Below are 25,732 nucleotides of genomic sequence, written 5' to 3' on the forward strand. Positions count from 1 at the left end.
GGGGGAAAAAGACCCCCAAGCCCCCCTCAAATACTCCAGCATGGGGAAGGGACCCCCAGGACTCCCCTCAAATACTCCAGGAGGGACAAAGGACCCCCAGGACCCCCCTAAAATGCTCCAAGAGGCAGAAGGGACCCCCCAGGCCGCCCTCAACTGCTCCAGGGTGGGGAAAGGACCCCCAGGACTCCCCTCAAATGCTCCAGGGTGGGGCGAAAGGACCCCCGCCCCCCCAGGCTCACGACGGGTTTTCTATGTCAGTATTAATATATTTTTATTTATTTATTCAGCCTCCCCCAAAGTGAGAGCGCGGGTGGGACGGGCAGGGGCAGCTCTGGGGAGGTTCCCCATCCTCATTTCTGTCCCGGGGGGTTCGGGGGTGCCAGGGCAGCTGGGGGGGGCTCTGGGTTTGTGCCCCCCGGGGGATTTGGGGCCATTGGGGGGTTCGGTGGCCATTGGGGGGGGTTCGGGGCCGCCCCCTCCCCTCGCACTGTGCAATAGCAGCCCCCGCCCCAGGGGCCTGTAAATAAAAGCTGCTGCGGTATTTTCCTCGCTGGCTCCGGGATCATTTTTATTTACCGGGGGGGGTTTGAGGGTGCGGAGCCCCCCTGAGGGGAGTGAGGCCGGCTCCGCCATCTTGGACCCTGGCGCTGCCCTCAGGCCGCCATCTTGGATCCGGGCACGGACCATGAGGCCTCGCGGCCGCCGAGCCCCGCGCGCTGCGGCCCCGCCAGGCATTGGGGGGCTCTGCCCGCTGTCCCCAGAACCGGGATCTCCTCCTCGGAGTCACCGCGGCCTCGTAGCGGCGCCACGTGCGGCGGAACCGGGCTGGTGCTGGGCCCGGGGCCGGTACGGCGGCTGGGAGGGGACAAAACTCCCCGGCGCGCCGGGGGAGAAGTCGCGCGCCGCCACCGCGCGCCGCCGGCAGTACCCGGATGTTCAGGCTCGGGGACCCATTAAAGGCGCCCCGCGGGGAAGCTCGGCGCGTTCCTATTGGTGCAGAGCGACGTCAATCATTGCTGAGACATCCAGTGAAAGCTGGCAGGCGGGATAAGAGAGGATCGCAGCGATTCCATTGGTGGGATCTCGTGCCAGTCTGCACGCCGCACCAATGGGCGTCGCGGCTGGGGTCGGGAGGCGGGGCGGGCGCGGCGGCGGCGGCGGCCAATCAGCGGCATTGTTTGTGGTGGTGCCGGTTGCGCTCGGCGGCGGCCGCGTCTGCTCCGCCCGCCCGGCCCGGGACCCCCGGGACCGCCCGGGACCCGCCGGGATCCGCCGGGAGCCACCGGGAACCGTCCGGAACCCACCGGGAACCGCCGGGAGCCCGCCGAGACCCCCCGCGACCCCCGAGCCAGGTGAGGCCCGTGGGGGCGGCGGGGCCGGGCCCGGCGGGGGCGGGGCAGGGCCTGGCTGGGGGGGGGGGCGAGAACCGGGGCTGAGGGGGATTTTGGGGGGTCAGGCGGATTTTGGGGGGGCTGAGAGCGAATTTCGTGGGGCTCAGGCGGATTTTGGGGGCTGAGGGCTGCAGGCAGAGCCCGAGCGGCTGCGGGCGGGCTGGGCTGGGCCTTGGGGGCGCGGGGCTCGGGTTTGGGGGGCAGAGCCCGAGGGGTTGGGCGGCGGCGGAGCTCGGATTTGGGGGGCAGAGCTCGGATTTGGGAAGAAGAGTTCGGATTTGGAGCAGAGCTCTGATGTGGGGGAGCAGAGCCCAGGGATTTTGGGCGACCAGAGCTGAGAGATTTGGGGAACAGCACTCAGGGGTTTTGGGGAGCAGAGCCCAGGGATTTGGGGGCCAGAGCCGAGGGATTTTGGGGAGCAGAGCTGAGGGATTTTGGGGAGCAGAGCCGGAAGAATTGGGGTCACAAAGCACACAGATCTTGGGGGGACAGTAGCTCGGATTTTGGGGAGCAGATCTCAGAGATTTGGGAGTGCAGAGCTCAGGGATTTGTGGGGGCGCAGAGCTCAGATTTGGGGCGCAGCCTGACGGGTTGGTGGGGGCAGAGCCCGAGAGATTTTTAGGGGCGCAAAGCAGATGGATTTGGGGGGGCAGAGCTCAGGAATTTTGGGGAGCAGAGCTCAGGGATTTTTGGGGGCAGCTCTCAGGGGGTTTGAGGGTGCAGAGCTGAGGGATTTTGGGTGTAATGCTCAAGGATTTTGGGGAGCAAAGCTCAGATTTGGGGAGCACAGCTCAAGGATTTTGGGGAGCAGACCTCAGAGATTTTGGGGGCAATGTTCAGGGATTTTGGGGAGCAGAGCTCAGATTTGGGGGTAATGCTCAGAGATTTTGGGGGGCAGCTTTCAGGGATTTTGGGGGGCAGCGCTCAGGGATTTGGGGAGCAGAGCTGAGGGATTTTGGGGAGCAGCTCTCAGGGATTTTTGGCATGCAGAGCTCAGGGATTTTGGGGAGCAGAGCCGAGGGATTTTGGGGAGCAAAGCTCAGATTTCGGGAGCAGCTCTCAGGGATTTTTGGCATGCAGAGCTCAGGGATTTTGGCGTGCAGTGCTCAGGGATTTTGGGGACCAGCACTCAGGGATTTTGGGGAGCAGAGCACAGAGATTTTGGGGATCAGAGCTCAGGGATTTTGGGGAGCAGAGCTGAGGGATTTTGGCGTGCAGTGCTCAGGGATTTTGGGGAGCAGCTCTCAGAGATTTTGGCGTGCAGAGCTCAGGGATTTTGGGGCTCATCCCGGGCGGTTTGGGGGCGCTCCGGGCAATCCCCCGGGCAATCCGGGGCTGTTCCCGATGGGATTGAGGGGTGCGGATCCCGGAACCCCCCGGATCGCCCCCTCGAGCCCCGCTTTGTTCCGTGCGGGCTCCGGGGCCGCTCCCGGTTCCCGGTTCCTTCCCGCGCCGTTTCCCGGCCGCATCCCGGATTTCCTCCCCGCGGGATTCTCCCTCTTTTCCTGCCGCCCCCCTCCTCATTTCCCGGCGCACCGGGGAAACTTCGCCATCCCCGCCCGGGCTGGGAGGGGGCGCGGACCCCTCCTCACCCATCCTGGGCAGCTGGGTCCGCTCCCAGCACGGATCCAGAGGGTTCCTCCTGCCAGGGATTGAGGGTCCCTCCTCCCTGGGATTGGGGGTCTCCCCTCCCAGGGATTGGGGGTCTCTCCTGCAGGGATTGGGGGTCTCCCCTCCCAGGGATTGAGGGTTCCTCCTGCCAGGGATTGAGGGTCTCTCCTCCCTGGGTTTGGGGTTCTCTCCTCACAGGGATTGGGGGTCTCTCCTCCCAGCATTGAGGGTCTCCCCTCCCAGGGATTGGGGTTTTCTCCTCACAGGGATTGAGGGTTTCTCCTCCCAGGGATTGAGGGTTTCTCGTCCCAGGGATTGGGGGTTCCTCCCTGCCCAGATTCCCCAAATCGAGGCGTTTTTGGGCGCTTTGGAGCTGGAGAGGGATCTGTGATGGCGGGGGGGAGGGGGTGGCTTGCCGGGAACTGAGGAGGAGGAGGAGATTTGGGAATCTGGGAGCAGGGAGGAAGAGTCGGCATCCATTGGCTTTTCCCGAGCGTTTCTGATTGATTAATTTTATTTTATTTTTTAATTTTAACATCCATTTGATTTTTTTTTTTTCTTTTGGAGCTTCCTCGGCCGCTGCCGGGCGGGAGGAGGAGGAGGAGGAGGAGGAGGAAGGGGGAGCTCGGCAATGGGAGCAGCTCCTCCTGGCAGGAGTGTGGGAGGATTTGACTCCTGTTCCTCGCTGCTCCCGGCTGGGGGCTGGGGCTGAGCAGGCAGCCGCGGGTTTGGGGGAATTTCTGCCGTTTTAAGGACTGGGGGGTGCCCACTCTGAGAGACCCTGGCACGTGCCAGGATCTGGGACATCCCCCAAAAATCCGTGTGGTGTTGGGGTGCAGTGGAGCTTCCGTAGGGAATCCCTGCTGGGAATGCAGGGTTGGGCTGGGATTTGGTGGGGCTGGAGCTGCTGGGATCCATCTGGGGTGGTTCCATGCTCTGATCCTTTGGGATCTCAGTGCCGCCTTCTCCTGGCACCATTCCTGGCACTGCTCCATCCATCTCCCAGGATCTGGGACATCCAGGATGCTGAGGTTGCTGTTGGGGTGCAATGGAGTTTCCATAGGGAATGGCTGCTGGGAATGCAGGGTTGGGCTGGCATTTGGTGGGGCTGGAGCTGCTGGGATCCATCTGGGGTGGTTCCATGCTCTGATCCTTTGGGATCTCAGTGCCGCCTTCTCCTGGCACCATTCCTGGCACTGCTCCATCCATCTCCCAGGATCTGGGACATCCAGGATGCTGAGGTTGCTGTTGGGGTGCAATGGAGTTTCCATAGGGAATGGCTGCTGGGAATGCAGGGTTGGGCTGGCATTTGGTGGGGTTGGATCCATCCAAGTTTTCCATGGTGGTTCCATGCTCTGATCCTTTGGGATCTCAGCGCCACCTTCCCCTGGCACCGTTCCTGGCACTGCCTCCATCCATCTCCCAGGATTTGGGACATCCAGGATGCTGCAATTCCTTTTTGGGTGCAATGGAGTTTCCATAGGGAATCCCTGCTGGGAATGCAGGGTTGGGCTGGCATTTGGTGGGGTTGGATCCATCCAAGGTTTCCATGGTGGTTCCATGCTCTGATCCTTTGGGATCTCAGTGCCACCCTCCCCTGGCACCTTTCCTGGTCACGAGGCTGGCACTGCCTCCATCCATCTTCCCTCTCTGCTTGGAGCACGTGCCAGGATTTGGGATTTAGGGGGCAGAGCTCAGGGATTTTGGGGGGCAGAGCTCAGATTTGGGGGAGCAGAGCTCAAGGATGCTCATGCTGAGGTTGCTGTTGGGGTGCAATGGAGTTTCCATAGGGAATCCCTGCTGGAAATCCAGGATTGGGCTGGGATTTGTCACCTCGGTGGTGTTGGAGCCTCTTGGGATCCATCCAAGGTCTCCATGGTGGTTCCATGCTCTGATCCTTTGGGATCTGGGTGCCACCTTCCCCTGGCACCGTTCCTGGCGCTGCCCCCATCCCTTTTCCATCTCCCCCCGAGCAGGGCGGCTGCCGGGCTGCCCTCGGGGCTGTTTCTCATGGAGAGCAGCAATTCCTGCCTGGCAGGATGGATGTACCCCACTCAGGATGGATTTACCCCACTCAGGATGGATTTACCCCACTCAGGATGGATTTACCCCACTCAGGATGCTCCTGGAAGCACCTTCCCCTCCAGTGCCACCTCCCAGGGGGTTGGGATCCACGTTCAGGAGAGGAATTTCCCAAATTCCATCCAATTTTCAGCTTTTTCCTGATTATTTCCCAGTTCATTGACCGTTTTCCATGCTTGGATCTTCCGTCTCCATGCTTGGATCTTCCATCTCCAATGGCAAAATGGTCCGTGGTTGTTCCTGGTGGAAATCTGTGGGTTTGGGTTTCACATGGATCTTGGAATGGCTGGGGTTGTGTTTGCCGTGGATTTTGTTGGTGTTTTAGGATTTTTTTGAGATTTTTAGGGAAATCTGTGGGTTTGGGTTTCACATGGATCCAGGAATTCTGTCCCATGGATGGCTGGGGTTGTGCTTGCCGTGGGTTTTGTTGGTGTTTGCCATGGGGTTTGTTGGTGCTTTAGGATTTTTTGAAGGTTTTTAGGGAAATCTGTGGGTCTGGGTTTCACATGGATCTGGGAATTCTTCCCTGTGGATGGCTGGGGTTGTGTTTGCCGTGGGTTTTGTTGGTGTTTTAGGATTTTTTTGAGATTTTTAGGGAAATCTGTGGGTCTGGGTTTCACATTGATCCTGGAGTTCTTCCCCACTAATGGCTGGGGTTGTGCTTGCCGTGGGTTTTGTTGGCGTTTGCCGTGGGGTTTGTTGGTGCTTTAGGATTTTTTCCAGATTTTTAGGGAAATCTGAGTCTTATAGCATTTCGGGATGCCCTCATGGCCGGGATGGGATGGGATGGGATGTGTTGGGATGGGGTGGGATGGGATGTGTTGGGATGGGATGTGCTGGGATTGGATGAAATGTGTTGGGATGGAATGTGTTGGGATGGGATGGGGTGGGATGTGTTGGGATGGGATGGGATGGGATGTGTTGGGATGGGATGGGATGGGATGGGATGTTTTGGGATGGGATGGGATGGGATGTGCTGGGATGGGATGGGATGTGCTGGGATGGGATGTGTTGGGATGGGGTGGGATGGGATGGGATGTGCTGGGATGGGATGTGTTGGGATGGGGTGGGATGGGATGGGATGGGATGTGCTGGGATGGGATGTGCTGGGATGGGATGGGATGGGATGTGTTGGGATGGGATGGGATGGGATGTGTTGGGATGGGATGGGATGGGATGTGCTGGGATGGGATGGGATGGGATGGGATGGGATGGGATGTGTTTGGATGGGATGGGATGGGATGTGTTGGGATGGGATGGGATGGGATGTGCTGGGATGGGATGGGATGGGATGTGCTGGGATGGGATGGGATGTGTTGGGATGGGATGGGATGGGATGTGCTGGGATGGGATGGGATGTGTTGGGATGGGATGGGATGTGCTGGGATGGGATGGGATGTGCTGGGATGGGATGGGATGTGCTGGGATGGGATGTGCTGGGATGGGATGTGCTGGGATGGGATGTGCTGGGGTGCACCCCCATTTCTCTGCAGGAATTTCTCCCCACACCCCACCGTATCCCCTCTTTCCCAGCCCCAGGCCATTCCTCGTTTTCCTGCACTCCCATCCCTGTCCCTCCCAGCCCCCAGAGCCTCTCTGGCTCTCCTGGGTTTCCCTTTCCCAGCTCTGTCCCTCTCCGTGCCCTCAGCAGCTCCTCAGGACAGGGAACGTCCGGGGCTGTCCCAGCCCATCCCACAGGAGCTGCCCTGCTGTGTTGGGGCTCCTTCCACCCCAAACCCTCCCCATGCCACGGTTTGGGGTTTGGGCACCTCAGAGCTCGCACTGAGCTGGGGGAGGTGGGGCAGGAGGAGGCTGCAGTGCTGGGCTTGGCTCTGTTTTTATTTTTTTTAATTTTTCTCTTATATTTAATTTTTCTTTTTTTTTTAATTATTTCTCTCTTTTTTTTCTTGATTCTTTTATTTTTCTTTTTTAAATTTTTCTTTTTTATTTTACTTTCTTTATTTTTCTTTTTAAAAATTTTCTTTATTTTTATTTTAATTTTTTTCCTTTTAAAAATTTTTAAATTATTTTTCTTTATTTTTCTTTTTCCTTTTAAAATTTTTCTCTTTGTTATTTTTCTTTCTTTATTTTTCTTTTTTTAATTTTTTTCTTTATTTTTATTTTAATTTTTTCTTTTTTCTTTCTCTTTTTATTTTTCCTTTTTTCTTTTTCTTTTTTTTTTTCTTTATTTTTATTTTAATTTTTTCTTTTACTTTTTAAAATTTTTTAAGATTACTTTTCTTTTTTATTAATTTTCTTATTATTTTTTCCTTATTTTATTTTAATTTTTTAAAATTATTTTTCTTTTTAAAATTTTTTTTATTTTAATTATTTTTATTTTTCTTTTAATTCTTTATTTTTTCTTTTTCTTTTTTTATTAATTTTCCCTTTTATATTTTTCCCTTTTATATTTTTTCTTTTTGAATTTTTCTTTCTTTTTTTTTTTTTTCTTTCTTTTTTTTCTTGTTTCTTTTTTCTTCTTTTTCTCTTTTTTATTTTTCTTTTTTAAATTTTTTTTCTTTGTTTTCTATTTTAATTTTTTAACGCTTCGTTTAAAATATCTATTATTGTTATTATTCTTCTTTATTTTAATTTTTCTCTATTTATTTTTCTTTTTTATCTCCCGATTTTCCCCTGAGCTTGGCCCTTCCCAGCCGTGGCAGGTTCAGGGTGGGCTGGGGATGGAGATCATCCCCCTCAGACCCCGGGGTTCCCTCAGTGCCCCCTGGACGTGGGATTTGTGCAGGGATTTGTGCTGGTGGCATCTGGAACATTCCTGGGCCCTGTGGGAGCAGCCCCAGCCCCGGAATCCTCAGGGTTTGGGTTTCCAACCCCAAAATAGCCCCGAGGAGCCGGGCGTGGGTTCCAGGGAATCTCCTCACGGTGTCCATCCTGCTGCAGATCCCATCTGTGAGGTCTGAGTGTCCATTTTGGGGCTGAACCCCAACATTGTCCCATGGCAGGAGTTGGGTTTGTGGGGGTTCTCCATGCCCGGGGTGTTTTATCCCCAATGAAATTTGGGGCTCATTTCCATGGAGTCCCTGAAGATGGATGCATGAGCCCTGGGATTTTGTGGGATGAGACTGAGCCAGAGCCTGTGGGAAGGGGAGGCTGCTCCTGTCATCCATCCCAGCATCCATTCTTGCTTTCCCAGCAGGAAATTCCCCAAAATCCACCTGAAACTCCCCAAAATCCACCCGAAATTCCCCAAAATTCACCTGAAATCCCCCCCAAATCCACCTGAAATTCCCCAAACTCCACCTGAAACTCCCCAAAATCCACCTGAAACTCCCCAAAATTCACCTGAAATCCCCCCCAAATCCACCTGAAATTCCCCAAACTCCACCTGAAATCCCCCAAAATCCACCTGAAACTCCCCAAAATCCACCTGAAATTCACCAAAATCCACCTGAAATCTCCCAAAATCCACCTGAAATCCCCAAGCTCCAGGAGCAGAGCCCCAGGTGTGCTCCCCCAGTCTGGGTTTTCGGGAGGGCCTGGCTGGAAAACCTGCCTGGGCTGTTTCCCACAGCATCCAGGGCCCCCAGGGGATTTTTGGGGTTGGTCCTTGGCTGGAGGAAGGGTTGGGAATCTCAGCTGCTCCCAGTTTGCTCCCAGTTTGCTCCCAGTTCCAGCTGGGTGCAGGTGGAGGAGCTCCTCCATGTCCATAAGGAATTTCCCAGCTCCTCAAACACACCCTGGTGCTGAGGGATTCTGAGGGCAAAGGCAGCAACCAGAGGGACACAGAATTGCAGGGAATTCCAAAATTATCCCGTTGTTCTCCTTGAGTAACTCCAAACTTGCTGCTTGGGGAAAAAAAAAAAAAAAATCCAAACTTGGATTTTCCTCTTTATGAAATCCTGGATTCCAATCAGATCTCGGCGCAACTGAGAAATCCCAACAGCTCCCTGTGCCATGGGGGCATTGCCATGGCTGGGTTTGTTCCTTCCATGGGATGGCCTCAGTGGAAGGTTGAGGAATTCCAGAATTCCAGAACCCAAAATTTGCTGGTTTTACTGGGAAGTTGGAGCTGCTGGATATGGGTTGGAATCCTGAATTCCCATCAGGCAAAGGACATTTTCTGAGGGGTTAACCCAGCTGGGATTGGGATGAGTCCATAGGAGTGGGATCATGGATTCCTGCTTTCCCAAGGAATGGCCTCCACAGAAGGTTCAGGAAATCCCAGAACCCAAAATTTGCTGGTTTTACTGGGAAGTTGGAGTTGCTGGATGTGGGTGGGGATGGCTCTGCTCTCCATTGGGATGGGAATCCTGAATTTCCATCTCCATGTTCTGGAGGGATTGGGATGAATCCGTGGGAATGGGATCATGGATTCCTGTTTTTCCAAGGAATGCCCTCAGTGGAAGGTTGAGGGAATCTCAGAACCCAAAATTTGCTGGTTTTACTGCGAAGTTGAAGGTGCTGGGTGTGGGTGGGGATGGCTCTGATGTCCTTTGGGATGGGAATCCCGAATTTCCATCAGGCCATGGACACGTTCTGAGGGGTTAATCCAGCTGGGATTGGGATGAATCCATAAGGAATGGCCTCAAGGGAAGGTTGAGGGAATCTCAGAACCCAAAATTTGCTGGTTTTATCTGGAATTGCTGGACTGGGAAGTTGGAGCTGCTGGGTGTGGGTGGGGATGGCTCTGGTGTGCATTGGGATGGGAATCCCAAATTTCCGTCAGGCCAAGGACACATTCTGGAGGGATTGGGATGAATCCATAGGAATGGCCTCAGTGGAAAGTTTAGGGAATCCCAGAACCCAAAATTTGCTGGTTTTATCTGGAATTGCTGGGCTGGGAAGTTGGAGCTGCTGGGTGTGGGTGGGAATCCTGAATTTCCATCAGGCTAAGGAGGGGTTAACCCAGCTGGGATTGGGATGAGTCCATGGGAATGAGATCATGGATTCGTGCTTTTCCATGGAATGGCCTCAATGGAAGGTTGAGGAATCCCAAAATTTGCTGGTTTTACTGGGAAGTTGGAGCTGCTGGGTGTGGGTGGGGATGGCTCTGATGTCCTTTGGGATGGGAATCCCGAATTTCCATCAGGCCATGGACACATTCTGAGGGGTTAATCCAGCTGGGATTGGGATGAATCCATAGGAATGGCCTCAGTGAAAGGTTGAGGGAATCTCAGAACCCAAAATTTGCTGGTTTTATCTGGAAGTGCTGGGCTGGGAAGTTGGAGCTGCTGGGTGTGGGTGGGGATGGCTCTGGTGTGCATTGGGATGGGAATCCCAAATTTCCGTCAGGCCAAGGACACATTCTGGAGGGATTGGGATGAATCCATAGGAATGGCCTCAGTGGAAGGTTGAGGGAATTTCAGAACCCAAAATTTGCTGGTTTTATCTGGAATTGCTGGGCTGGGAAGTTGGAGCTGCTGGGTGTGGGTGGGGATGGCTCTGGTGTGCATTGGGATGGGAATCCTGAATTCCCATCAGACAAAGGACATTTTCTGAGGGGTTAACCCAGCTGGGATTGGGATGAATCCCTTGGAATGGGATCATGGATTCCTGCTTTTCCAAGGAATGGCATCAATGAAAGGTTGAGGAATCCCAGAACCCACAATTTGCTGGTTTTACTGGGAAGTTGAAGGTGCTGGATGTCGGTGGGGATGGCTCTGCTCTCCATTGGGATGGGAATCCCGAATTTCCATCAGGCCAAGGAGGGATTAACCCAGCTGGGACTGGGATGAGTCCATAGGAATGGGATCATGGATTCCTGCTTTTCCATGGTCCTATCCTGGCAATCCTTTGGTTGTGTTCAGTTTGTGGTGGGAGCTCCTTGAGCGAGGCCTTCCCTGGAGATCAGGGTTCCCATGGATGGCAAAACTCGGGAAAAATCATCCAATTTCCTGCTTAACCATCCTCCAGCTTTCCCAGAATCTCTTCCTGCTTACACAGTGCCAGCCTGAAGCCAGCTTGGGATGGCTCCAATTCCAGGGGCTGTCATCTGGGAGGAGGGAATTGCATCCAGGAATTCTGGTTTTGTTTTCCCAGTGGGGAGGAAGATCCAGGGATCCTTTGGGATAAAAGGAGCTCTGCTCAGACTCCCCAAAGCCCTTTTCAGGAAACAGGAGCTGCCAGGGAGTGGATCCACAGGGAAAAACCCCAAATCCAATTCAGTGATGTTTGGGTGCCTCCTTTGCCCATCCTGGCTGGGAGGATCATTGGGAAGGTCGGGATTTCCCAAATCCCCACCCAGCACAAACGGGGATGGAAGGGCCCGAGGAGAAGGGGGAGGATGGAAACAGGTGCTGAAAATCCAGGGAAATGGAGAAATGAAGGGATTTGCTGCTCTCCTGTGCCCTCTGCGTTTTCCGTGGACACAGCCTGGAATAAATCATCCCCGGGCCCATCCCACCCCCTCATTAGCTGATAAATCCATGGAAACGAGCATGCAATTAAAGCTAATTAATCCTTTCCCCCTTTGGAAACCAAATTGTTCCATTTTATCCAATAAAGGCCAACTGGGGGGTTCCAGTGCTGGAATTCCCAGGCTCCCACAGCTCAGGGGTGGAACAGGGCCCTGGATGTTGGGGATCAGGGGATTATCGGGGTGTTTTGGGGGGATCTGACATTTTCCATCTGCTCCAAGCCCTGTCCAGCCTGGCCTTGAGCACTCCCAGGGATGGGGCAGCCCCAGATGTGTTTTAAACTCCCAAGTTTTGGTTTAATGCTGTGTTTTAAACTCCCAAGTTTTGGTTTAAAGCTGTGTTTTCCATTCCCTGGGATTCACCATCCCTGGGATTCTCCATCCCTGGATTTCCCATGTGGTGAATGCTCCAAGCTCTCGTTAATTCCTCAACGAGGCCCCAGATTTGTCCCCATCCCGTTCCTGCTGGGACACCCCCAGCCCTGGGGACCCAGAGTGGGATTTGGGCTCCTCTGGAATTGGGCTCAGCTGTTTCAGGAGGTTTGGGACAGCCCAAACCCCTCTGGATGCTCCTTCCGCAGCGCCAACCCACGGGTGGCATCTCCCAGGCCTTGGCATCTCCAGGGAATGCTCAGCATCTCCTCAGGGGGCTCCCCCTGCTCCCCGTGATCCTTGCTGGGACCCTTTGGCATCTCCCTCCCGTCCCTCAGCATCGCCTCCTGCCCCTTCCCTCGGTGCCTTTTTTGGGATTTTGGCGTCGTCGTTGGCATCCCGCGGTGTCTTCCTGGCGTCTTCCTTGGCATCTTCTGTGGCATCTTCATCCACATCCCTGGGCACATTCCCTGGGATCCCTGGGCACATTCCCTGAGATCACTGGGATCCCTTGGCGCATTCCCTGGGCAAATTCTGCCCTGGGATCCCTGGGCACATTCCCTGGGCACATTCCCGAATCCTTAGGCACATTCTGGGATCCCTTGGCACATTCCGTGGGCAAATTCTGCCCTGGGATCCCTGGGCACATTCCCTGGGCTCATTCCCTGGGATCCCTGGGCCCATTCCCTGGGCACATTCCCTGGGATCTCTGGGCTCATTCCCTGGGCCCATTCCCTGGGCCCATTCCCTGGGCACATTCCCTGGGCACATTCCCTGGGATCTCTGGGCTCATTCCCTGGGCCCATTCCCTGGGATCCCCGGGATCCCCGGGCTCATTCCCCGGTCACATTCCGGGACCCCTCGGGCCCCTCTCGGTGCCCCGGGCCCGGCCATCCCGCGGCCGCTCCGCGGTGTTTCGGCGCTGGGAGGGGCGGCTCCCGGCGGCCCCGGGGCTCTTTTTTGGGAGGGAAAGAGTTAAAATTCCAGGGGAGGGAAGGAGCTTCCATGAATGAAGACAAAGTTTGGCGGGGGGCCAGCAGCGGGGGGAGGGGGAGCGGGGAGGGGGCGGCCGAAATCCCAGCGAAAATCAAACACCCCCCCCCCCCAAAAAAAAAAGAAAAAAATCCGGAGCCAATTCCATGTCGGGAAGCGCCAAACCGGTCACGACCGGAATTTTTATTTTTATTTTTTTCTTAAATTTTTTTTTTTTTTCATTCAAATTTTTTTTTTTTTTTAATTCCCTTTTTTTTTTTTTTTTTTTTTTCCCTCCTCTCCCTTCTCTTTTTTCCCTGCCCCCGCGAGGCATCATGGGAAAAAGTCAGCATCCCCCCTTTTCTTTTGTTTAATAAAACAGAACGCGCATGATTGGCAGGGAAGGGCCCGCTCGGAGCGCGGCTCCGGCTCCGGCTGCGGCTGCGGCGGCTCCGATGGAGCGCGGGGCCCGGCCCGGCCCCGGCCGCCGCCCGCCCCGGCTCCTGCCCCCGCTCCTCCCTCGCGTTCCGGGCAGCTCGAGGCGGCAGCAGCGGGAGTGCCGGACCTGTGAGTATCCGTCACGCCGTGCGGGGTTCGGCAGGCAATCCGCCCAAAAGGCTTCCTTAAGATGCTTTTTGTGTGTTTTATTTTTTGTAGCGGTTTTATTTTGTGTCTGGAGGGAGTGTTTTAAGGAGGAAAGGAGCGCCGGTTTGCTGTCGGAGCGGATCCGTGATTCCCTTCCCGCTTCCCTCCCCCCTTTCCCCACCATCGCTATTCCCCTGGAATTCTCCCATCCCGCCCTCCCCGCCGCCGCCTGGACGGGGGGTGACCAAAATCCCGAAAACCCCGGCAATAACAATGCCTGGCATCCGTGCCACCCCTCCCCTGCGCTGCCCCCGGTGATCGACGGAACGATCGATTGGGCCGCGCATCCATCGGTGATCGATGGCCCCGCCGAGCCGCACAAAGGCAGCGCCCGCAGTCGAGGAAATCGGGAAGCGTTGTTATATAAGGGAGCCTGGGAAGTCTGCGTCATCCCGGATGGGGAGGGGGCCGGGCGCTCCCTCCTCCCCCCGCCTCCCATCCCAGCGCTTTTTATTGGATTTTCTTTTCCCAGCTGGATTTTCCCTAAACGGGCCGTCCCAGCCAGATGTGCTGGAATTTTTATCTCTCTTTAAGAGTTTGTGGAGTTTTGGGGTCTTTCCCCCCTCCCATTTCAGGGCATAAAGCAGGTTCTGGAGTTCCTGCTCTCCTCTCACATCCCAAAATCCTGGGGTGGGATGAGGTGTGAGGTTTGTGGTGCTGGACCCGGCCCTGGCATTCCCTGCTCCCGAGAAGTGGAGTTGGACAAGAGCACAAACTTAGGGAAGGGAAGCACTTTGGGGAGGGAGGATTTTCCTCCTCTCCTGCTTTTCCTGCTTCCCATTGTTAGTTTTGTACTTGACCCGGAGCTGCAGAGTGTGAGGACATCCCGAGCTGGGGGTGCTGATCTGGAATCCAGGAGATCCAGGGTCTGGGGGATCCAGAATCTAGGGGATCCGGAATCTGAGAGATCCAGGGTCTGAGAGATCTGGAATCTGGGAGATCCAGAATCCGAGAGATCCAGGGTCTGGGAGATTCGGAACTGGGGGAATCCAGGGTCTGGGAGATCCAGAATCGAGGAGATCCAGGGTCTGGGAAATCTGGAATCCAAGAGATCCAGGGTCTGGGAGATCCAGGGTCTGGAAGATCCAGAATCCAAGAAATCCAGGGTCTGAGAGATCTGGATTGTGGAAGATCGGGAACTGGGGGCATCCACGGTGTGAGGGATTTGGAATTGGGGGGATCCAGAGTCTGGGAGATCTGGAATGTGGGAGATCCAGGGTCTGGGAGATCCAGAATCAGGGGATCCAGGGTCTGGCACCGGTGTTTCGGAGCAGGGAGTGGTGTCCCTTTGCTGGGATCCAGGAACAGCAGCAGAACTCCTGGAGCAGTTTGCTCCGAAGGAATTCCCACCCTACCACATCCCAGTGCCCGCTCCCATCCCTGCCCAAATCTTTCCTCATATTCCCATTCCCTGCCGGGAGCAGCCGTGTCCCTCCTGGGACGGCTCCGGGATCGTTTTTGGGGCTTTTCTGCTGTTCCTTTAATCCCGGTGCTCCTCCTGCTCCGGAGAAAATCCCCACGAGCCGCCCTCACCCTCCCGTAGCTGTTCGGGATTCCTGCCGGGCATTCCCGGAGCAGCAGCCTCGGGAGCTGCAGGGTTTTTGTTCTTTTCCCCTTCCCGGTCCCGCTGCCGCCGCCAAGCCGTTAAATCCTAATTACCTTTTTAGGTGATTATCCTTTTCCTGGCGTTCCCGAGGAGTGCCGGCCCTGGGAGCCAGCCATTTTGTGTGCCGTGTGCCGTGTGCCGTGCCGAACGCGCGTTCGACGGCGGCGTCGGGATGGGCCCAGCCCAGATGGGATCGGAGCCCCCGGAGCAGGGCTGGGGCCGGGTGGCTCCGGTTGAGCTGCCAGCCCTGCGGAATCCCCACGGGATCAGCCGGGACTGATCCCAGATCCTGGGATTTAGGGGGGTTTGGGGAACGGGAGTGTGCCCAGGTGAGCTGCAGGAGTTGGGTCTCACCAGTTCCTGATCCCGGGGAAACGAGACTTTATTGGGATTTGGATGGATTTTATTCCATGATATGTGAGTGATGTCTGGGTTTGGAATGATCGGGATTGACACCAGATCCTGGGATTTAGGGGGGTTCAGGCAGTGGGAGCGTGCCCAGGTGAGTTGGATCTCACCAATTCCTGATCCTAGGAAAAGGGGACTTTAATGGGATTTGGATGGGTTTTATTCCATCATATCTGAGTGATGTCCTGGGTTTGGAGTGACCAGGATGGTGCTGGAGCACCTCGGCTCCGGGGATGGATGTCAGGGATCACGTTGGGTTTGGATTCTGGGTCTCTCCTGGACGCCGTCACCGATGTCGGGATGGGCCCAGCCCAGATGGGATCGGAGCCCCCGGAGCAGGGCCGGGGCCGGGTGGCTCCGGATGAGCTGCCAGCCCTGCGGAATCCCCACAGGATCAGCCGGGACTGATCCCAGATCCTGGGATTTAGGGGGGTTTGGGGAACGGGAGTGTGCCCAGGTGAGCTGCAGGAGTTGGGTCTCACCAGTTCCTGATCCCGGGGAAACAGGACTTTACTGGGATTTGGATGGATTTTATTCCATGATATGTGAGTGATGTCTGGGTTTGGAATGACCAGGATTGACACCAGATCCTGGGATTTAGGGGGGTTCAGGCAGTGGGAGCGTGTCCAGGTGAGTTGGATCTCACCAATTCCTGATCCTAGGAAAAGGGGACTTTAATGGGATTTGGATGGGTTTTATTCCATCATACCTGAGTGATGTCTGGGTTTGGAGTGACCAGGATGGTGCTGGAGCACCTCGGCTCCGGGGATGGATGTCAGGGATCACGTTGGGTTTGCGCCCTGATCCCGGGAAATTGGACTTTTAATGGGATTTTGATGGATTTTATTCCATCAGTCTCATACCTGAGTGATGTCTGGGTTTGGAATGACTGGGATTGATGCCAGATCCTGGGATTTAGGGGGGGTTTGGGGAACAGGAGAGTGCCCAGGTGAGTTGGATCTCACCAATTCCTGCTCCCTGATCCCGGGAAATTGGAGTTCAACGGGATTCGGATGGGTTTTATTCCATCAGTCTCATATCTGAATGTCTGAGTTTGGCACGTGGATCCCTTGTGGGAGATCAGGGATTGTTCCTGGTGGATCAAGGATCCCTCGTGGCAGATCAGGGGTCACTCCTGGTGGATCAGGGATCACTGGATCACTCCTGGTGGATCAGGGATTGTTCCTGGCAGATCAGGGATCCCTCATGGCGAATCAGGGATTGTTCCTGGGGGATCACTGGATCACTCCTGGTGGATCAGGGATTGTTCCTGGAGGATCAGGGATCACTGGATCACTCCTGGTGGATCAGGGATTGTTCCTGGAGGATCAGGGATCACTGGATCACTCCTGGTGGATGAAGGATCACTCCTGGTGGATCAAGAATTGTTCCTCGTGGATCAAGGATTGATCCTGGCGGATCAGGGACCGTTCCTGGCGCTGGATCAGGAATTACAAGCCCTCCATGATCTCTGGAGGCTCCAAGGCTGGTAATTGGGGCTGGAAGACCAGCGTGGGGATTGACCCAACGGAAAACCCTCCGAGGAGGCTGGGAAGGAGCTGGGACCTCCCTGGATAAACCCTGGCTGGAATTGACTCCTGCTGCTGCCAAGTTCTGGACTCCATCGGGTAAATCCCAGGATATTTTCATCTCTCCCTGGGTATTCCCACTTCCTCCTGGAATATTCCTTCTTCTGGCCCAACTCACTCGTTCCAGCCTTTCAAATCCTCCCGCTGAGGATTTCTTTTTTTGTGTTGGATATTTCCCCCTGTGGGCACCACATCCAACCTGCATGGAAGAGGGGGTGCAGCTTTGCTTGTCTGTGCCAAACCCGTCGTGCCGGGCCCCGCGGAGCGGGAGGAACGTGCCCGGGAGCGCGTGGTGCCCCAGCAGGGACGGCACCCACAGAGAGCTGGGCATCACCAGCAGGACCTGGCCAGCGCCCTGGCATTCCTGGAAAGCCTCCCCAGGTGGGTCCAGCCCACCCTGCTCATCCCACCCTGCGGCCCCTGCAATCTTGGCTCCCAAGACTCCACGCCGTGCATTCAGCTCCTGCTTTCCATCGGTTTTGCCACCATTTGGGAGTTTGTTTCCAGCGAGGAGGATTTTTCAGGTGGAAGCTGAAGGGAGAGGCTGTTCCCTGGGATGTGCTGATCGCCCGGGGCTGTGCCCGAGGGCAGCAGGGCCGGATGATCCGGTTTGGGATGTGCCGAGACCGGAGCCTGTCCGACCTCCAGACAGTTCCCCAGATTGGAACCGTTCCTGCTCTTTGCTGTGGATTTCTGCATGGAACCAGGAGCTCTCCCCTGGCTTTCCCAGCGCTCTGGAAATTCCCAGTGGACCCTCCCCTTCCCCCTCCAGCCACAGGGCCCCATTCAACGCCGAATCCGAAGCCTCATTTAATTTTTATTGGATCTGGCTGAGCCTGGAGAGCCTCTGGAGCGGATTAAATAGTGCTGGGCCCCATTCCCGGTAACGGCACTTGGGATTTGTTGGGACTTTGCCAGAGGGGAGGGCACTGGGAGACCACCTTGGTGATGGGGCAGGGACTGGGGGCATCTCCAGAATTCCTGCAGGATGCTTCCACCCCCTGGAGAGGACTGGGGAGATCTGCAGGATCCTGGAGGGGACAAGCAGGATGTTGGAGCAGGAGATCCCGGTTCTCCCTGGTTCATCGCATCTCCATGCTCAGTTCAGCTGTCCATGGGAGCTCCTATCCCGTGGGATGTTGCCCCTGTGGGTCTCTCCCTCTCCCTCCTGCTCTGGCCGTGCCCGTTGCTGGCACAGGGTGCAGCCGCAGCGCCGGGCGCGGCTCCGGGCGCTCCCGGGCGTCTGGAACGTCCCCGCTCCCCCCGGGGTCACTGCTGCGGGACGGGGGCGGGAGCGGCTCCCCCGGCCTGCCCCGGCTTGCCGGGCTAAATTTGGGAGACGCGCGGAGAGACGGGATCAGCAGGTAGGGAAGAGCCCCAGGTGCTCCTCGGAGGCTCCGTCCGGCGTTTTTTGGGATCGTATTTGGGATTTCCGTGGGTTTTCCCGCTGCCCTCGTGCTCCTGCTGTCAGTGGGACTGAACCCGCGCGCCAGACGTGTGGATTGTCATGCCAGGGATTTGTACCCTCTGGAAGGGTTTATCCCAGGAGTGACTCGGAGCCGGGTCCTGGCAGGTGAGGAGCAGCTCCAGGCGCTCCCCAGGACACTTTCTGTTCCCTGCAGAGCAAGGAATTCCCAAGGCAGCCACATGGAGTTCCCAGCGACTGCCCAGGTGTTTGTCCTGATTCCCAGCTGTTTGTCCTGATTCCCAGGTGTTTGTCCCGATTCCCAGGTGTTTGTCCCAATTCCCAGCTGTTTGTCCTGATTCCCAGCTGTTTGTCCTGATTCCCAGGTGTTTGTCCCGATTCCCAGCTGTTTGTCCTGATTCCCAGCTGTTTGTCCTGATTCCCCAGCTGTTTGTCCTGATTCCCAGCTGTTTGTCCTGGTCCCCAGCCCTGCTCCTCAGGGAAAGGCCTCGCCCAGCTGCTCTGCAGGTGGAGCTCCCCTGGCTCTTTGTTGTCGGAGCTGGTTCCTTATCAGCCTGGGAGCGGGGTTGGGATGGGCTCCAGGCCTGGGATGGGGTTGGGATGGGCTCCTGCCTGTTTTCCAGAGGGCATTCCTGCACCTGGAGCTGAGGTGGGAGGGCGGGGATGGACCTGCCCGAGCATTCCTGCCTGGAGGAGGCACGGTGGGGATTTCCTGGCGTTCCAGGGGGTTCATCCCAGCTCCCCTTCTTTGCTGGGCCCCATCCATGGGGTTCAGTCCCAAAGGAGGGATTGTGGTGCCATTCTCAGGGACTGCAGGGGCTTCAGAGGGGCAAACTCCTGACCTGGATGGGGACTGGGGAGGTTGGAGCTCTGCGAGGAGGTCAGAGCTCTCCAAGGCATTGGAGCTCCATGAGGAGATTGGAGCTCTCCATGGGGTTGCAGCTCCATGAGGAGATTGGAGCTCTCCATGGGGTTGGAGCTCTCCAAGGGGTTGGAGCTCTCCAAGAGGTCGGAGCTCTGTGAGATTGGAGCTCTGTGAGGAGATTGGAGCTCCACGAGGAGATCAGAGCTCTCCAAGAGGTCCGAGCTCTGTGAGATTGGAGCTCTGTGAGGAGATTGGAGCTCCACGAGGAGATCAGAGCTCTCCAAGAAGTCGGAGCTCTGTGAGATTGGAGCTCTGTGAGGAGATCGGAGCTCCACGAGGAGATCAGAGCTCTCCAAGGGGTCAGAGCTCTGTGAGATTGGAGCTCTGTGAGGAGATTGGAGCTCCACGAGGAGATCAGAGCTCTCCAAGGGGTCGGAGCTCTGTGAGATTGGAGCTCTCCCATATGTTGGAGCTCCATGAGGAGTTCAGAGCTCTCTGAGGAACCCAAGCTGAGCTCGGGGGGGATCCTGGGGGGGTTCCCTGGCACCCTTGTCACCGACCTGACCCTGTCCCTGTCCCTCAGGATGGACCGCATGACGGAGGACGCGCTGCGCCTGAACCTGCTCAAGCGGAGCCTGGAGCCGGCCGAGGAGCGCGAGGACGTGCTGGCCAAGAGGCTGAAGATGGAGGGCCACGAGGCCATGGAGAGGCTGAAGATGCTGGCGCTGCTCAAGCGCAAGGACCTGGCGGGGCTGGAGGTGCCCCACGAGCTGCCCGTGAAGCCGGACGGGATCAAGGGCTACGAGGAGAAGCTCAACGGGAGCCTGAGGCCCCACGGCGACGGGCGCGGCGCCGCCCGGCCGGGCAAGGAGAACATCAACGACGAGCCCGTGGACATGAGCGCCAGGAGGAGGTGGGTGCTGGCAATTCCGGGCTGGGGGTGAAATGGGGTTTGGGGGGTCCTGGAGAGCCCCTTGTGGTGACGCCGAGAGCTGGGGATGGTGGGATGAGGGGGAATGGCTTCCATGGACAGAGGGCGGGTGGGATGGGAAGGTGGCACAGGTTATCCAGGGATTTGTGGATTCCTCGTCCCTGGAAGTGTCTGGGGCCAGGCTGGAGCAGCCTGGGATGGTGGGAGGTGTCCCTGGAGGGTCCTGCTCGGAGTGAGGAGCTGCATCCTCAGTGGAATTCCTTGGATATTGTGCAATGTGAGGGTTCCGGTGGGACACCAGCGTCACACACGCACGCTTGGATGGACACAGGAAATCAGCCCTGGGAATGCTGGGAATGCTCCACTCTGAGTTGAGAACTGAGGCTAGGAATGTCTCGTTTTCCTGGATTTTCCCTGGGAATGCTGGACTCTGAGTTGAGAACTGAGGCTGGGAATGTCTCGTTTTCCTGGATTTTCCCTGGGAATGCTCCACTCTGAGTTGAGAACTGAGGCTGGGAATGTCTCGTTTTCCTGGATTTTCCCTGGGAATGTGCTCCACCTCTCCTCACCTCTGCCTCCCTGGCCCTGGCTCCTGTCCAGTGATTCTGTTGGAATTCTGCTCTCCCCTGCACAAAGGAAACCCAACAATTGGTGATTCCTCATGGATGGATCCGTTTTCCCTCTTGGATTTGGACTCTGGCTCTGCCTTGTTCCCCTGGTGGAATGTCAGTGATCCAGCCTGGATTTATTGGGATGCTCCTCAAAACGATCCCCAGGAGCTGCAGGAAGGACAGCCCTGACCCAGGACAGTCCCACCCAGATTGGAGCTCCTGGCACTCAGCCTGCTCTGCCTCTGCCTCCTCCTCCTTGGGATGCTCTGGGATTTCTCTGCTGGAGCCAGGACAGCTCCATGCCCCGGCGCTTTGGAATATCCACAAAAGCAGCTGCAATGTTTGGGAGCAATCCCAGCTCTGAGCATCTCCCCAGCCCTGGAGCAGCCAAACCTGGGAGCTGGGATTGGCTCTGGGTGCTCAAAGTTTGGGATGAGAAATTCCACGGTGTCCCCTCACTGCAGGGACCTTCCAAGGGGCTGGAATCACCTCCACAATGGATTATCCCACACTTTTCCAAGGCTCTCCAGATGAAATCCAGGCTCTCAAAGGGCTTTCCTTGGACTCTCCTTGCCTGGATGGTCCCACCTGGATCCTGCTGGACTCCACCACTGATTTTGGGTTTATTTCTTTGCCCTGCTGCTCCTTTGGTTTCCCAATCCCATCATGGATCAGTTGGATATTCATGCAGGTTTTCCTTCATGGAATGAGCTTTTCCAATAGATTTGGGTTGGGATAGGCTTGGAGTGGTGCTGTTGATGTGGGGCGCTCAGCCCCTTCTCCACCACAGTGAGGATTCCAGGCTGGAGTATCCCTGGAGTATCCCTGGAGTATCCCTGCAGCCCTGGAGAGGGAGGGAGTGCATTTGAGGGAGTCCTTCCCTCCTGGTGTCCACGGGAGCTGCACTGCTCTGGATCCGTGCTGGAATGAGGGGGATCCTGCTCCCAAAATCCCACATTGCTGGTTCTGTGGGGCTCCCCAAATTCCTGCCTTACTGGGGCTCTCAAATCCCAAATTCTGCCTCACTGGGGCTCCCCAAATCCCAAATTCTGCCTCACTGGGGCTCCCAAATCCCAAATTCTGCCTCACTACGCCTCCCCCAATCCCCAGTTCTGCCTCGGTGGGGTTCCCAATTCCTGCCTGACTGGTCCCTGTCCCCCACAGTGACCAGGAGCGGGGCAGGCTGACCCCCTCCCCGGACATCATCGTCCTGTCGGACAACGAGGCCTCCAGCCCCCGCTCCAGCTCCCGCATGGAGGAGCGGCTCAAGGCGGCCAACCTGGAGATGTTCAAGGTGAGGGGACGGGAATCCCGTCCTGGAACGGCACGGGATGGGGGGTGAAGGGTTTGGGGAGGGATGAAATGTTTGGAGCATTGGGGAGAGATGAAATGTTTGGGGCATTGGGGGAGGATGAAGCATTTGAGGAGGGATGAAGCATTTTGGGGCATTGAGGAGGGATGAAACATTTGGGGAGGGATGAAACATTTGAGGAAGGATGAAGCATTTGGGGAACTGGGGTGGGATGAAGCATTTGGGGAACTGGGGTGGGATGAAGCATTTGGGGCATTGGGGGGAGGATGAAGCATTTGGGGCATTGGGGAGGATGAAGCATTTGGGGCATTGGGGGAGGATGAAGCATTTGGGGCATTGGGGGAGGATGAAGCATTTGGGGGAGGATGAAGCATTTGGGGCATTGGGGGGAGGATGAAGCATTTGGGGCATTGGGGGAGGATGAAGCATTTGGGGCATTGGGGGAGGATGAAGCATTTGGGGGAGGATGAAGCATTTGGGGAGGGATGAAGCATTTGGGGCATTGAGGGATGAAGCATTTGGGGAGGGATTGAAGCATTTTGGGGCATTGGGATGGGTTGAAGCTTTTGGGACATTGGGGAGGGATGAAGCATTTGGGGTGTTGGGGAGGGATGAAGTGTTTGGGGCACTGGGGGGGGGATGAAGCATTTGGGAAGGGATGAAGCGTTTGGGGCCCTGAGGATGAAGCGTTTGGGGAGGGATGAAGCATTTGGGGTATTGTGGGAGGATGAAGCATTTGGGGCATTTCTCAGCCAGTTCCAGGTGCAGCCCCCCTGTTCTCACACCTGTGGTCCCAATTCCCACTTGGATTCACCTTTCCCCTTTCCCTTGCTCACGTCCTGCTGGGTTTCTGGGTTTTCCAGGGGAAGAGCCTGGAGGAGAGGCAGCAGCTGATCAAGCAGCTCCGGGACGAGCTGCGGCTGGAGGAGGCCCGGCTGGTGCTCCTCAAGAAGCTGCGGCAGAGCCAGCTCCAGAAGGAGAACGTGGTGCAGAAGGTGAGGGCTGGGCATGGCTGGGATAAGGGGTGCCCACAGAGCCCCCACCCACCTGTGGGACTCCCTAAATCCCCTCCTGGGAATGCAAATCCCATCCTTGGTGCCCCCCAGACCCCCGTTGTCCAGAACGCCGCGTCCATCGTGCAGCCGTCGCCCGCCCACGTGGGACAGCAGGGCCTGTCCAAGATCCCCTCCCGGCCCGGGGCTCAGGGCGTGGAGCCGCAGAATTTAAGGACATTACAGGTGAGAATTCCTGGGTTTTGCTGGAAAATGCTGATTTTGGCGGGTGCACACTGAGCTGAGGGGGTTTTTCCTTCAATTCCCGGTGCTTGGCGTTGGGTTTGGGGTTGTCAGGAATTAGGATTCAGTGGTCCTTGTGGAGATGGATATTACATGATTTTCTGAATGTCCAGTGTCCCAGGGTGGGGTGAGCATGGTGGGAATTCTCCAATTCTGCAGCCTCCCTGCTGCTCCCAGGGGAGAAATGTTTGCTCCATGGATTTCTGCTCTCCTTGACCATGGGGAAAAGGTCCACAGTCCTCAAAAATCCACGAGAGTTTGGGGAAAAATGAGGGGTTTGGGGCCTGCCGTGGGAAACAGGGATGTGCCAGCTTGAGGTGGGGGAAAGGGCCACAATCCTGTAAAATCCAGGAGAGTTTGGGGAAAAATGAGGGATTTGGGGCCTCCCATGGGAAATAGGGATGTGCCAGCTTGAGGTGGGGGAAAGGGCCACAATCCTGTAAAATCCAGGAGAATTTGGGGAAAACGAGAGATTTGGGGCATTAGAGATTAGTGGGATTCTGGATAAGCAGGAACTCCAAGGATCAGCGAATCAATGCTCCAAGTTTCCCTCATTTTTCTCTGATTTTATTACCAAACTTCGGGGGGATGTTTGGGGTTACCCTGAGCTTGTTCCTGTGGTTTAACCCCCGATTCCTCCTGGATCCCCCCAGGGCCACAGCGTGATCCGCTCGGCCGCCAGCTCAGCCCTGCCCCACATGCTGATGTCCCAGCGCGTCATCGCCCCCAGCCCCGCGCAGCTCCAGGGCCAGCGCGGGCCCCAGAAACCCGGCCTGGTGCGCAGCTCCACGCCCGGCATGAGCCCCGCCATCAACTACCAGCCGGTGGGTCGCTGGTCTGGGGACTGATTTGTACTGGTCTGCGCTGGTTTGGGCTGGATTTCACTGGTTTGGGCTGGTCTGCACTGGTTTGGGCTGGTTGGGCACTGGTTTGGGCTACCTGGGTACTGCTTTGGGCTGCCTGGACACTGGTTGGTGCCAGTTTGCACTCAGTTTTTACCGGTTTGTACCGGTTTGGCAGTAGTTGGGGCTGGTTGAGCACTGGTTTGGGCACTGGTTTGTACCAGTTTGCACCGGTTTGTACCAGTTTGCACGACCCCCATCCCCACTCACCCTCCCCTCCATAATTCCCAGGACTCCCCAGCCCTTGTGTCCACCCTCTCCTGGTGCTCCAGGGGTCTGTGAGCCTGGCATTCCCAGCAATCCTAAATCCCCACCTGATTCCAAATCCCCCACTGTGATTCAGAATCCCCCACCGTGATCCCAAATCCCCACCCGATCTCAAACCCCCCTGTGGCCCCAAATCCCCACCTGACCCCAAATTTCCACCTGACCCCATACCTCTGCCCCGCAGCAATCGGGCTCGTCGGTGCCGTGCCATTGCTCATCCTCCTCGACCATCTACATGAACCTCACATCCCAAATCCTGACCCTGACCCCAAATTCCCCCCATGATCCCAAATCTCCACCTTGATCCCAAATCCCCATCTGACACAAAATTCGCGCCCTGATCCTGAATTCCCCACCGTGATCCCAAATCTCCGCCATGACCCCAAATCCCCACCTGACCCCAAATCTCCCCCACAGCAATCGGGCTCGTCGGTGCCGTGCCAGCGCTCGTCCTCCTCCGCCATCTACATGAACCTCGCGTCGCACATGCAGCCGGGCTCGGTGGCCCGCGTGTCGTCCCCGCTCCCCAGCCCCAGCGCGCTCTCGGACGCCGCCAACTCTCAGGCCGCGGCCAAGCTGGCGCTGCGCAAGCAGCTGGAGAAGACGCTGCTGGAGATCCCTCCCCCGAAGCCGCCGGCGCCGCTGCTGCACTTCCTGCCCAGCGCCGCCAACAGCGAGTTCATCTACATGGTGGGGCTGGAGGAGGTGGTGCAGAGCGTCATCGACAGCCAAGGTGAGCCAGGGGACATCCCAAAGGGGATTTGACGCATAATTTGGGGCGTTTCGGGGTGAAATCGTGGGGTTTAGGGCTTGGAAAGGTGGTGGGTGCTTGTAGAAGGTGGTGGTGGGGGTTGGGGAAAGTTGAAAGTTTGGGGTGGGTTTTTGAAGGTTGTTAAGGGGTTTGCAGGGTTGCAGATTGAGTTTGTGGGATTTTAGATGAAATTTTTCAGGATTTTGGATGATTCGCGGGGTTTTGGCCAATTCGTGGGGTTTTGGCCAAAAATTTCAATATTTCTGCCCAGTTTTTTGTGATCTCAGTCAGGATTTTAGCCCAAAATGTTGGGTTCTGGC

At 56.4% G+C, this 25,732-nt stretch overlaps 1 protein-coding gene across 1 annotated transcript in view; it reads left to right on the forward strand.

Moving 5' to 3' along the window:
* Positions 1-1,211: 1,211 nt before the first annotated feature.
* Positions 1,212-25,732, forward strand: part of GATAD2B (GATA zinc finger domain containing 2B) — a 29,471-nt gene continuing 4,950 nt past the window's right edge. Inside the window, exons 1-7 of the mRNA XM_054295272.1 lie at positions 1,212-1,352; positions 19,927-20,256; positions 22,050-22,179; positions 23,061-23,192; positions 23,304-23,435; positions 24,146-24,316; positions 25,079-25,394. Coding sequence (XP_054151247.1) covers positions 19,928-20,256; positions 22,050-22,179; positions 23,061-23,192; positions 23,304-23,435; positions 24,146-24,316; positions 25,079-25,394 — 1,210 coding nt within the window. The 5' untranslated portion in view covers positions 1,212-1,352; position 19,927. The remainder of the gene's footprint in view (positions 1,353-19,926; positions 20,257-22,049; positions 22,180-23,060; positions 23,193-23,303; positions 23,436-24,145; positions 24,317-25,078; positions 25,395-25,732) is intronic.

This window comes from Melozone crissalis, unplaced genomic scaffold (assembly GCF_028551555.1).
Source record: "Melozone crissalis strain CALT ecotype California unplaced genomic scaffold, PUWL_Pcris_2 ptg000571l_1, whole genome shotgun sequence".
NCBI lineage: Eukaryota > Metazoa > Chordata > Aves > Passeriformes > Passerellidae > Melozone > Melozone crissalis.